The sequence below is a fragment of the Microtus oregoni genome, unplaced genomic scaffold (assembly GCF_018167655.1).
Source record: "Microtus oregoni isolate MIOR12 unplaced genomic scaffold, Mior012 000016F_ref0000370, whole genome shotgun sequence".
NCBI lineage: Eukaryota > Metazoa > Chordata > Mammalia > Rodentia > Cricetidae > Microtus > Microtus oregoni.
In genome coordinates this window covers 744,449-757,034 of record NW_024543075.1, presented here as the reverse complement: position 1 = coordinate 757,034, position 12,586 = coordinate 744,449, and the positions used below count along the sequence as shown (strand labels likewise).

The following is a 12,586-nucleotide window of genomic DNA, read 5'->3' as shown; positions in this document are numbered from 1 at the left end:
CCTAAAAAAAGTGAGACTGTCCTTCAGGGTTCTTGCTTCATGAAAAGGATCTGCCAGATATTCTATGGGACAGACACAAAATTAACTGACAAGAGGCAAAACAGTCTTTCAAATTTCCTACTTCATGGAAAAATCTGCCGGATACTATGGGCCTGTAGGCTGAAGATGGATGCCCCAATGTTACAAAAGAACTTTAGGTGACTGTCCAGGTGGTGAAATGTCTCTGTCAATTCTAGAGTTTTTAAAGTTGCTTACAAGGCGGGCGGTGGTGGCGCACGCCTTTAATCCCAGCACTTGGGAGGCAGAGGTAGGCGGATCTCTTTGAGTTCGAGGCCAGCCTGGTCTACAAGAGCGAGTTCCAGGACAGCTGCAAAGCTACAGAGAAACCCTGTCTCAAAAAACAAAAAAAAAAGATAAAGTTGTTTACAAAGCTCTTCTTGTTAACTTATATAATATATCCACCTGGGGTCTTTGAAGAGTTAAAAATAGTTATACTTTTCCTTAGTTATGATAAAAGATAGATTAAATATAAAACTTTAAACTCACAAAGATAGGACAGATGATTGAGTATTTTCCTTAATTTGTCAAATGTAAGTGGACTAAATATTATAACTATAATTCTTTTTTTTTTTTTTTTTTTTTTTTTTTTTTTTTTTTTTGGTTTTTCGAGACAGGGTTTCTCTGTGGTTTTGGAGCCTGTCCTGGAACTAGCTCTTGTAGACCAGGCTGGTCTCGAACTCACAGAGATCCGCCTGCCTCTGCCTCCCGAGTGCTGGGATTAAAGGCGTGCGCCACCACCGCCCGGCCTATAACTATAATTCTTACCAGATTGCTGTTTTGTTTTATGTAATCTATGTTCAAGTTAAAACCTTCCTTTTTAGTTAGGCAGAAAAGGGGAGGCAATGTGGGATTCCCCTCTCTATGTTGTAAATATCATTGGTAAGATAGGGTAAGGCGGGAATTCCAAGCAGACAGAGAAGAAAGTAAGTGGAATCAAAGACATGTCATGTAGCTGCCGGAGGAGAGAGATGCCTGGGCGCCAGGACAATTAAAATATAAAATAATAGAAATGGGTTAATTTAAGATGTAAGAGTTAGCTAGAAATATGCTTAAGCAATTGGCCACACAGTATTATAATTAATATGTCTTCTGCATGATTATTTCGGGTTTGGGTGGTCAGAAAACGAACAAGCAGCCTCTGCTAACAGTAAGTGCTATGCTGATGGCTAGGAGTAGGCGCCAAAGTTGGTGTTGTGTGGAGGAACAGAAATTCCACATTTTCAAATTTGGACATGAAGCAAAGAGAATTACATAAAACAACTACCACAGAAGTAAAAATAATAAAGCTTTCATGTGGTACGCTTAAAAAAATAAAAAAACAAAAAGTAAGTGTATGTGTGTGAGCCCCACTCTTATGAATGGTGGCTCTCCTCATTTTACTCTAAAATCCCTCAGGCTTGAAACAGAAACCATGCAGATGAGAGTATAAGGCTAAGCTAAGCCTCTGTTGACTCTGGACATTCCCTCACTAACAAGCTATAAAAATCCCTTCACTATCCATCCAATGTTAGGCTTTCCCTGAGCTCAAGGAGACAAGTGAGCATGTGCAAGCACGGCTTCTGGAACATTGTGGCAGGGTACAGGTCTGACAGCTCTAGGGTCACCTGTGTATTCTGCGTTGGAATCTGTAACAACAGTGCCAGGGCACCGAAATCGAAAGTCTCATCCAGGGCTAGAAGTGCTCCGTGAACACCGCTCTCGATTAGATTGTTGGCATACTCTTTAAGGCCAATCGACAGGATCCAGCGAATCACCCGGTCATTGCTCCAAACAAGAACATCTGCAAGAGAATAAAGCAAGTGTATGATAGCCTCGGAATACTATGCTCACCACACCCTGCAGCACAGGAGAAAGGTTCCTGCTACAAATCCTGACCTTGTGCTCCTGAAACAGACCCAAGTCAGATGCGAGCATCACAGACACTACAGCTCTCACAAAGGAATCCTATCCACATCACCCTAAGAACCCACCGGAGGAACTGCTCCAGGGAAGCCAGGAAAAGGACAGACAGATCTCACTGCACTTCCAGGAACAGAATAGGATGGCAGTCTACAAACCCAAGTACCAAAGCAGATTTTTCCCTAATTAAGAAAATGCCCTTCAGGTTTGCCAACAGCTGGATCTTCCGGAAACATTTTCTCAATTGAGGCTCCTTTCTCTCCAGTGCCTCTAGATTGTGTCAAGATGACAGAACTAGCCAGCATATGACACAAATATCTTCAATGTTTTTCCCAAAATTTCTTAAGACAGGGTCTCACTATGAAGCCTCAGTTGGCTTTGAACTAACTTGGTCCTTATGCCTTAGCTTCCTGTATGTTAGGGGGTCACAAATATAATCACCAAGCCTCGTACTCATCACAGAGAAACTGAAAGACATTATCCAGCACAGAAGCGCTGGAGGTCACACTTTGTGATAAGTACAGTACTCCACTAGTAATAATGGAGACCTAAAAATAGACAGTCTAAAAATATGCCCAAGCATTTCCAAAGACAGTTCCTGTCAAGTGTAGAAAGACAGAGGACCACTGAAAACAGTGCAGCAGACTTGACATTTTATCCCTAGGTGCTGCTCTGGAAAAAAAGAGGTCAATCCCAGAATTTACGGTAAGTCGTCTGAGCAAACTACCCTTCAAATGTGCCATCTCAGACAGTTTGCTCCTGTTTTTCTCTTTATTTTAAACATGCCATAGTTCAAGTACAGGCCCTCTAACATGTGAGACACTAGGGAAAGGCTATACACTGAGCTCTACCCCATATACTCACATGTGAGACACTAGGGAAAGGCTATACATTGAGCTCTACCCCATATACTCACATGTGAGACACTAGGGAAAGGCCATACACTGAGCTCTACCCCATATACTCGCATGTGAGACACTAGGGAAAGGCTATACACTGAGCTCTACCCCATATACTCACATGTGAGACACTAGGGAAAGGCTATACACTGAGCTCTACCCCATATACTCACGTGTACTCACACAGGCTCACAAGCACCATGCTCTCTCCCACACATCTTCACCTCTAGTTTTGTTGTTTTGTTTTTGCATATTTTTTCCTATTAAAAACAGTGTTTCTGGGACTGTAGTAAACAGCAAAGAGAGTAGAGACAGAGACTAGAAGAGCATCTAGTGCTCACTCAGCTCAATACCAACATTAGGATCACCAATAACCTCCTGACTTCTGAGACTTTCTCCTCAAGCCAGTAACTGGATCACTGGGGCTGCAGCAGGAAAGAAGGCCCTAGAGGAGAGCAGCCACCCTACAGTCCCTATTCTTGCAGGACTGTTCCTGGATGTACTCCCTCCCTCACCCGTGTTGCTGTCCTCAAGGGCTGACTGAAGGCAGTCTTAGGGCCTCCTGCCTTTCCTATAGAGTCAAGACCCTTGAATACCCCACAACCCTGCATTTCACACTTATTCCAGTGACTATGCAGCAGACTCAGCTCTATTCTGCATTTCTAAGTGTCAACACAGGACACACATGATCAAAGGAAAACTCTAAGGTCACGGGAAAGATACCAGGACTGCAGACTGTGTATTGGCAAGCTCTAGATCATTCCATTTCCTCCCTTCTCACATTAGGCCAGTGCCTCCCCTAAAGCCTCCCAGGAATCCTCTTGGTGCTACCTGACAGATGCTCCACCCCACTGAGGCTGGAGCACTGCCTGCAGAAGCCAGACGACTGCCCAGACAGGAGCTCACCTCTTGTCTCATTCTGACTCTCTTCTCTTTTTCTTTCCAGTTCTTTTCGGTCATAATTCAACCTTCTCAGGCACATAATTCCACACTGGAAACTGTTTCTATTTACAGAGACACAAAAAGGTTATGCGGAGCTGACGAAAGGGCAGGCCTAGGGCCAGAGAGAAGGTGTAGCAAGCTCCCACTTGCCTGTGGAAGCTGTCGACCATCTTCAGCTGCCCTCGCAGGTCTTTCTTGGTCAGGTGGTCCAGCATCCGGGCATCTACAAGGCACTCCATGAAGTAGCTGCGGTACTGCGGCAGGCCTAGGCTGGGTAGCCACTCGTTGCCAATCCACTCGTGGTTCATGTCCCCATATGCTAGCGTCTGCTTTTAGCAAGTTGGTGGTGTTAGTTATGGATTTTGAATCTGCAAAGACTAAACTAACGACAATACTAGTCTTGGTAAGGCCTAGGTGATCGATCTCCCATCCCCACTGTTTACGCTCTAGTGAGACTGCATACAAAAAGGACTCACTGCTGAGATAGCCTATCTGTTAACAAGCCACAAAGAAACCACAGTCAACTGTAGAGCCCCTTCCGAACCAGCTGTTAACACAGCAACTGAGAATGACCACGACTCATGAACAAGTTTGAAGGATGGGTTCAACTTGACTCATTAAAATTCTCTCTGGCTGTTCTGACTTTGGTCTTAACACTTTTTCCTAAACAAATGTTTATTTTAAAAAAAATCAGCAAAAGTTTACCAGAAAAAAAAATGTTTTTAAAGAGACAAACTAACAGGATTAAATAAAGAAAAGAACAAATATAAAATTATAAATAAGACTTAAACACTCCTTCCAAACAAAAACAGACAGGGGGGTGTGCTACAAACTATAGGAAAGCAGCTTTTCCTTGAAAAGACCCCGCAGCACAATGCAGACTGAAGCAGCAGTATCAGTCAACTTGACTTGCTTATGTTTTCCAGAATCCTCCACCTGATACTAGAATACATCCCTTCTTTTCCATGAGAGGCTACTACCTAGGATAAGATACAGCCCTCACACTCTATCCCACCAGACCACGTGGTCCTGGGAAGCCATCATTCTGAAATACAAGTCAACTTTCCAGGCTGAAGTGATGCTCCTGTTCAGCCTCCTAAGTAGTGGGCAACAGATGCACAGGCCCATCACCTCTTTCAGAATGTGTCTGGCTTGGTGTGGTGCTGAGACTGAACCACGCCTCATATACATTAAGCACAGCTCCACCACAGAGCAACATCCCAGCTCAATATGCTTTGAAGTTAAATCATACAGTATTTTCTGCCTCAGAAGAAAATGAATTAGAATCTATAATTTCAGTACTTACGAGGCAGGAGGACAGTCACAGTTGGAGGTCAGTCTGGGCTACAGAGCAAGACCCAACTGTAAGGTTAAGTGGGAAGGAGGGGGAGAGAGGGAAACCAGCAATTAGCCAAATATGGGAGCACACACCCATAGCTTAACCTACTCACCAGGCCAATATGGGATGAAGGCTGTTTGAAGTTGAGAGTTAGAAAACAGCCTGGGCAACACAGCAAGATTTTGTCTCAAAGGGATAACTAGTAGTGGCTAAAACATCTAAATACCTTCCAAATACTTGCAAATTAACATACTTTCAAAGCAACAGTGCAAGAGTCTATAATACCAGCAAGCCATCCATAACAAACTAAAATAAGACTAGATATGAAGAAGCTTATTGTTACAGAACATAAGCTAGATCAACATTTGGGGAAAAGAACGGAGAAATTTTGTCTATCAAGAAATTGGAAAAGCCTAATACTACAGAGGATACAGAAACACGTGAAAGGCTTCCGGCTTCACTGTGGGGCATCTAACACTCTGGGAATGGAGTGAATTTGCCTCCCCACAGCAGAGCACCCAAGAAGGGGAAGAACTGAATGCTTGTCCACAAAGAAGTGATGTCTCCATCTACACTAACTACAGCATTGGGTCACCACACAAGGCAAGAAGACACACAAAGCATGTGAGCAGGAAAGGAAGACAGTTGGTCCTTTCATTCACAGAGGACAGGACCAACTGAGACAGGAAGTCACAGTGCTAAAACACAGATTGTACTGGGCAGCAAGAACAGGGACCCGTTCCAGACTAACAACCATCTGGAAACCCTGGTTAAAACATCATTTCTAATGCCATTAAACCCCATAAAAATGCAAAGTTGGCTAAGCAGGTCTGTGCCATGGAATGAATGCACTGCAAGCATAGAGAGTAGGTGACTTGATACTGGGAAATGAAGGCAGCCTCCCTCTGCCTGGTCACCTGCTCCAGCCACAACAGAATGAGTCAGATCCAATACGAACACTACAGCTCTACTAGAAGAAGTCTATCACTGTCCCTAAGTACTCTGGGCCATCACGAGATCCCACTGTGCATTAGCACAGGGATCCTGCTGGCTCTGCTTCCTTTGACAGGCAGAATGAGGAAAAATCTTTAAAGAAAGGGCCAAATGAGACAGCATCATCCTATCTCTGAGTGTTTCCCAGGCACGCCAATCACTCCTTTGTGGTGGTAGCTGCAGTGAAGGCTCAGTTCATCTCTACTCCAAGGATGCTGATACAACCCAGGAAAGGGAACACACAGAACCAGATGGTCTTGGAGAGAGGAGAACTCTGTACAGTGGTGACACAACCTAGACTCAAGCTCAGAGAAAAACTTGGGCTATAAAGAAGCAGGGTCATGGCCACACTGCTTGCTGGTGGCTCTGCAGTGTCCACAGCTCACTATCCTGGGGGCTGGGGGTGCAGACTAACACCTCTGTCCTGACAGTTCAGCTGGGAAGAGGGTTGTGAGGGAGTGAGGTGAGCCCCCCCTCCACCTTCACACTACACTGAAAGCATGCTGCTCACAGGCAGCTGTGCACTCAAAGAACTGGAATCACTCTGCCTGGAGATGTGAGGTGCACTGCAATCATCAGAAACCACCCTGTTGACCACATTGACTGTCCATCCTGTAAGGAGCAGATAGCCAGACTGAATAGTGAATGAGTTGACTGCTGAGGTAAGGCAGAGCCCACGGTAAGACCAGACCAGAGTCCATGTTCTTTCCCCTGAATCACTGGCAACACTTTGATATAGAGGGAGGCCACTGCCTTGTGTTTGAGAAAACTGTGTCCAAGTACACAGTTCAGTCTCAGCAATGAATGCTGCTAGGAACCAAAGAAGGCACAACTCTCATTCACCCAAGTGGAGACAGCAAAGCACTCAGGAAGAGCTCCTTGGGTATTGAAGAACCAGAGGACTGAGAACATGTACACAAGAAGGCAGCTCAGTGGGTAAAGGCCACCAAGCTTAAGAACAGAACACACATTAGGGAATGAGAAAACTGACTTCCCCTAGTTGTTCTCTGACCTCGCTATGGCACATGCACACAGACACATTGACAAACACAAATAAATAAATGTAACAAAAACTTCAGCAAGAAAATGGAAACACCCATTGAGACAAGAAGCAGCCTCACTTCTGAGAATTCCCCTAGTAAGATCTTTAAATGCACACAGCCTTAGGGCAGCAGTCAGTAGAACATCACATAGGAAAAGGCATCATGTCTCTCAGGTTTGCAAATTATTTCACAATTTTTCTACCAGTGGATCTTGAAACTAAACTGACTCCAACAGGAAGCTATGTGTGAGGGACCCCATATTAACAGAAGCCTGTGCTCATGCAGAACTGCTGCCAGGGCTCCTGTGAGAATGTTCAAAGTTGTCCATGAGGCGCTGGCAAGCCTGCTCTGGGCTTGTCTAAGGCTTCTTTCAAATCATTAACCACACAGAACAGACTGGGATGCTAGGAGCATCCAGAAAGACAAGTCACACATGTCCCCACCCCAGACACTTTCTCTGTTGCCACACAGTGAAGGGAGGTAGAGAAAGACGCCAACCTGAGCCCAGCTTCCCTCCTCGTCTTCCTGATGTTACATGGTTAGGAATGCAAAAGAACAAACTGTTAGTGTTTGTAAACTATGGTAAGGTAAGCAAGCAAACAGGGACAGCTGGATGTGTGAGCATGCTGGGTCACAGCAGCATGCAGTCTATGCAGCACCAGCAGCTTGGGGTTTTCATGCAAGGAACACACCCTTTCCATGCTAGCATATCAGTAAGAGAGAAAAGTTCCACTGTCACAGAGGGGTACTAAACTGAGCTCTTTCCCCAGGGTGAATCAACTCTATTTAAATAAGCATATTAAATAAGCATATCTGCAGCCTTAAGATCCTGGAAAAAAAAAACAACTAAAATAAAAACAAACTCTAGTTTGCACATATAGCTGATGACCAAAGGGGACACATCCATTCCCAACGGAAAGTCCAAAGCCCAAGCTGGTCTAACACACCACGTGCCCTGCAAACGCAGGCTGCAGTGACTAACCGTTTGCGGCGTGGCTGTGAGTGTTTCCATCTCTTCATGTGTCAACCAGACATTTCCCGTGGTCTAAGGTACCCCGTGTACCAGCCACATTCCAGGCCAGGGAAGCATGACAGGAGGAGAGGGCACACACATAAACTTCAGGCACAGGAGCCTGAGGCAAAGGCCACTCTTCACAGAAGATGACAAAAAAGCTACAATAACCCAGCCCTCCGGCCAGCAGCTATACCTGCCAGCAGCTGTCAACAAAGAGGTGCTCACAGCTTCCAGAGCTGCGTTGCTGTACCCACCCCTGAGGTATGTAAATAAAGAAAGCTCATTTTAGACTTGTAGAAATATTTGTTCTCTCAGACCTCCACACTCACTATCACAGCTGGACTGGAGATAGGGCTGAGTGGCAGAGCTGCCTAGCAAGTGCAAGGCCTTGGGTGTGATCTCTAGCACGTCCAAAGGGAGCACTTTCCACAAGCAGCCTCATTTCAACAGCAGCAGGAGGCCCCTCTTCCAACTGGCAGGTACACCAGGTGACCAGGCCAGAAAGGCCAAAATTAACCACACTGTGTCCCCACTAGATCCCTGTCAGAGCCAGATAAGGGACCAGTCTGCTTTAATGTAAGTAAGTTCCAGAGAGGAATCTCTGCCTATGCCTGACAGTGTGGCAGGAATACTAAGCTAGCTGAAATGGTGGGAGCTCCCTGTAAGAGCACAGTTGAAGACTTTGGAGGGGCCACAGTGAACATGCCTTTATGACATGAAATACCAGGGAACAGAAGGGACTGTGGCAACAAAAGCCATTCTGGGGGAAGAGCTCTGAGCTATAACTGAAGACAGAAGCCCAGTGCTCATTCCACAGAGAGCAGAAAAACCTCAACACTTTAACTTTGAGCCCAGGGTCAGGCCTTGGGCTATTGCAGAAAGTGTCTCAAAGGTACTCCATGAGTTTCTCCAGAGCCACCAAGCTAAGTCGGGAGGGAGTATGGCCGTATCTGCTTTCCCTTTTGGTTTTTGTAAGGAAAAAACACTGTCCAGTGAGAAGAAAGAGTGAATTCTCTAGTGACCAGGATGCTGGGTAGCAGCAGCTTTTCTTCACTAGTGTCACCATCAGCATTCAATAGGTGCCACCAAGATGCTCTGCAGAGCTAGCACTCCACAGAAAATGCAAGCAGCTCACACACTGCCTCCAAACCATGCCAGGGCAGAGTTCATGGGGAGGAGGAGAGGGGCTGGATTTTAATTCAGCAACAGTCTGTTTTCTCTTGGTCTACTTTCCAGCACACCTGTGCCCCATCAAAAGGCAGGGAAGGAGCTGCCTTCCTGTACACACCCTACCTAGAGGGAGCTGCAGATGAAGAGGGTACAGTCCCACCTCTCTGACAGATGATGCAGAGGCCAAGGCCAGCAACTGCCCTAGGGAGTCAGAGACCCTTGATCCCTACAGTTGCACTGTGAAGAAGTCACAGGCATTGGACTGTGTGAGCTGCTCAGCAAGTAGCACATTTGTGTGGGAATGCAAACGCCAGTTCTGTGTGGTCAGGGGTCATCAGACATCAAAGTCAAAAGGCAGGAAGTGCTAGTATAGAGTAAGAACTTCCTTAGCTCCTGCCCAGAAGCCCTCAGGATGATGGGCACAATAAATGCAAGGGAGGTTTATAGGAATGAATTTCCACCTTTAAATCTCTTGCTTTTTGAAGTTTTTCTAGACAAACTTTCATTTTTAACTTGATATGCTGTTGCCCCTGCTGGACTCAAAGCTCCGATCTTCAGACTCCCATGTAGCTGAGATCACAGAGGGCTTCACACTCAGCTTCAGACAAGCTTTCATGAAAGCCTTTGTCCAATGCTGAGGATGAACCCAGGACCTTTCACATGCTAGGCAAGTACTCTACACAGAGCTATGCCCTAGCCCAAAATTCTTGCTGTTCTTGGGTCACCCAATTCACATACGCAATAGTTTTTATGGCATATGCAACCGCGTTTTAAATGAAAACTGCTGGGGTTGCAAAGACCCAAGAAAGCAGGATGACTGGTCCATAGCCTTGCAGGAGGCAGTCCTTCCTCCCAGAGCTTAAGAACACGTGAACTTACCGTCCTGGATGTGGGTGGGGCAGAAGGGCTGGTTAGTGACATAATCTCCTGGATGGCCAGCCGCAGCTTCAGCCTGTGCAGAGGGTTGCTGATGCCTATCTCCCGCTGGATCTCGGTGTCTGACAGGGCTGACATGATGGCACCACTCTTGACGTTTGCTCGGCAAGCAGCCACATACCAGGCAGGCATCCCAACCCAGAGCTAGACACAGGAACAAGAAAGTCAGACCATTAGGCAAGTGTGAGATGCCACAGTGAGTTCCCATAAAGCAGCATGTGAAGAGAACATACCTCGAGCCATACCACCACCGTGGGCCCATCCCACTGTGCGAAAGGCAAACCCTGCCTGCGGGCCTCTTCCAGCAGCTCGTGCCTATGAGGGAAACACATTCAGAACAACCAGTTTAGTAGGCATCTTTGACAGGCTTCCAAAGCACAACAGGTACTTACCTACTTCCCTTGAGCTTCCACTCACTGGCACCACCCACAGCACACTAGCTTCATAATCCCACAGAATCCCACCTCTTCTGAAAAGAGTGACCACCAGCTTGACGAGCACCCGGTAGTTCCTGTACCCAAGTTCATATGGTGTGAGGGTAAAAGCTAGGTGTCACACCCTTTTTTACACTGTCCAGAAACGTACATGAAGGATGACAGATGGATACCTAGTGCTGAGACCTTAAACATGTAAGAATGGTTCAAAAAATCAGTTGTAGCACACACTTTTAATCCCAGCACTCGGGAGGAAGAGACAGGTGGATGGATCTCTGTGAACTCAAGGTCAGTCTAGTCTAAACAGTGAATTCCCAGACATCCTGAACTACATAGTGAGACCCTGTCTCGGAAAACACACACATGCACACACATAAAAACAAAACAACAAAAAAAAAAAGCATGGGTTCTAGCCCCACACACAGGTTCTTTCTTACAAATTAATTTCTCCATGTTTGCATGTGTGGCAGCCAAAGATTTCAGAATCTTTTATTTTTAAAGAAAACTATTTTGTGTGATACCCAGCTCTGTAAAACCAAAATCAAACCTCCAAACCCTGGCTCTGCAATAACTGCCCAGATCAGGGCTTTCCCTCCAGTCACAATGTCATAGACAGCTTCAGGCTTGGTTTCTTCAGTTAGCCTTGGCGTCTACAGTCAATGGCTGTCTTTCATCACTGGCTAGCAGCATATCTCCAGGACAGCAGCACTATTTGGTGTCTTAGGCAGTCAAAATAGAACTTCCCATCTGAGGAATGGGGCTACTCATAAACTAGAAAAGAGATAGCCACCAACTAGTGACAGGAGGGGAGGGACACACAGACACACGGACACACACACACACACCACTTTCTGCTTCCTCCAGACAAATTCTCAAATTCTCCTTCCGCTCCTCCTTCAGCCAATAGCCTTAAAGATACCAGCCCACTTGGGCATGGTCTCTTTTGCTTTAAAAGTAGTCTTGCCCCCTCTCTCACTCTCTCTCTCCCTCTCCCTCACTTGCTCACGGCTCTGCTTCCAGCTACTACACTCTGTTCCTGTTTGCTCAGAGGGCTGTTGTCTAGGACAGTGATCTTTAAGTTTTCCCTTAAATAAATAACCCTTTTATTAATCATAATTCCAAACTGGTGTGGGATTGTTTTGTGACTTCCATCTACAGACAGGTGGTATCACTTAATAGAACAGGTGAAGAAGCCACAGGAAGCAGCACTGTCCCTCTTTGTAGTCCAACCCCTAACAAAAGTGAAAACTCGGAGGACACCAGGGAGTGCCCTTCCTGTGTATGTGGCCTGGTCATCAGGTTTCTACGCTAAAGTCACAATGAATGGACTAAGTCTTCTCCAACTGGGCACTCTGCTAGGACCTCTGTTATGCGGTAGTAATAGATCATGCAGAACAGGCAGATAAGTAAGCACACTGCAGCCCTCAGTAGCTACCTGGAGTCTGCAGCCCCCTGTGATGCCCTGAACTTCCTCCTAGCACTGGAAACAGCCTTTGTTGGTCCTTAGAGCACAGGCCACTGGCAGCAGCAAGGAACAGTGTAGAGGTCATAGGGCACGAATTAGGAACCAGTTAGGGGACCTCAAGGACAATCAATCATAGGTAGCAGGACCTGGAAAGGTGGCGATCACTGTCTTCCCTCTGCCTACTGAGCCTTCCCTACCAGGCAGTTTGTAATTATATAGCCAAACACAGCTATGACAAGGCCAGCACATCTCTCACCAATCATGTGTCATGGGACAGAAAGAACATCCATGACTACAGACACCCAAGTCTAGGTGACTCAACCCTGAGATGCCTCCCTCCTCTCCACTTCACCTGGGAATGGGGCTGACCCCTTGACCCTCACAATACCCT

The 12,586-nt window shown here is 46.2% G+C and overlaps 1 protein-coding gene across 9 annotated transcripts in view; it reads right to left on the bottom strand.

Annotated features, from left to right (window-relative positions):
- Positions 1–12,586, bottom strand: part of Ppfia1 (PTPRF interacting protein alpha 1) — an 85,313-nt gene that overhangs the window by 6,416 nt on the left and 66,311 nt on the right. For 5 of the 9 annotated variants that reach the window (XM_041666097.1, XM_041666099.1, XM_041666098.1 and 2 more), the window contains 7 exons: positions 10,530–10,611; positions 10,240–10,440; positions 8,158–8,220; positions 7,674–7,700; positions 3,951–4,126; positions 3,765–3,862; positions 1,665–1,840 (listed from right to left, as the gene is read on the bottom strand). In XM_041666097.1, the coding sequence (XP_041522031.1) occupies positions 1,665–1,840; positions 3,765–3,862; positions 3,951–4,126; positions 7,674–7,700; positions 8,158–8,220; positions 10,240–10,440; positions 10,530–10,611 (823 nt within the window). Of the gene's footprint in view, positions 1–1,664; positions 1,841–3,764; positions 3,863–3,950; positions 4,130–7,673; positions 7,701–8,157; positions 8,221–10,239; positions 10,441–10,529; positions 10,612–12,586 lie in introns of all 9 variants that reach the window. The other 4 variants (XM_041666103.1, XM_041666104.1, XM_041666105.1 and 1 more) reach the window with 2 other exon arrangements.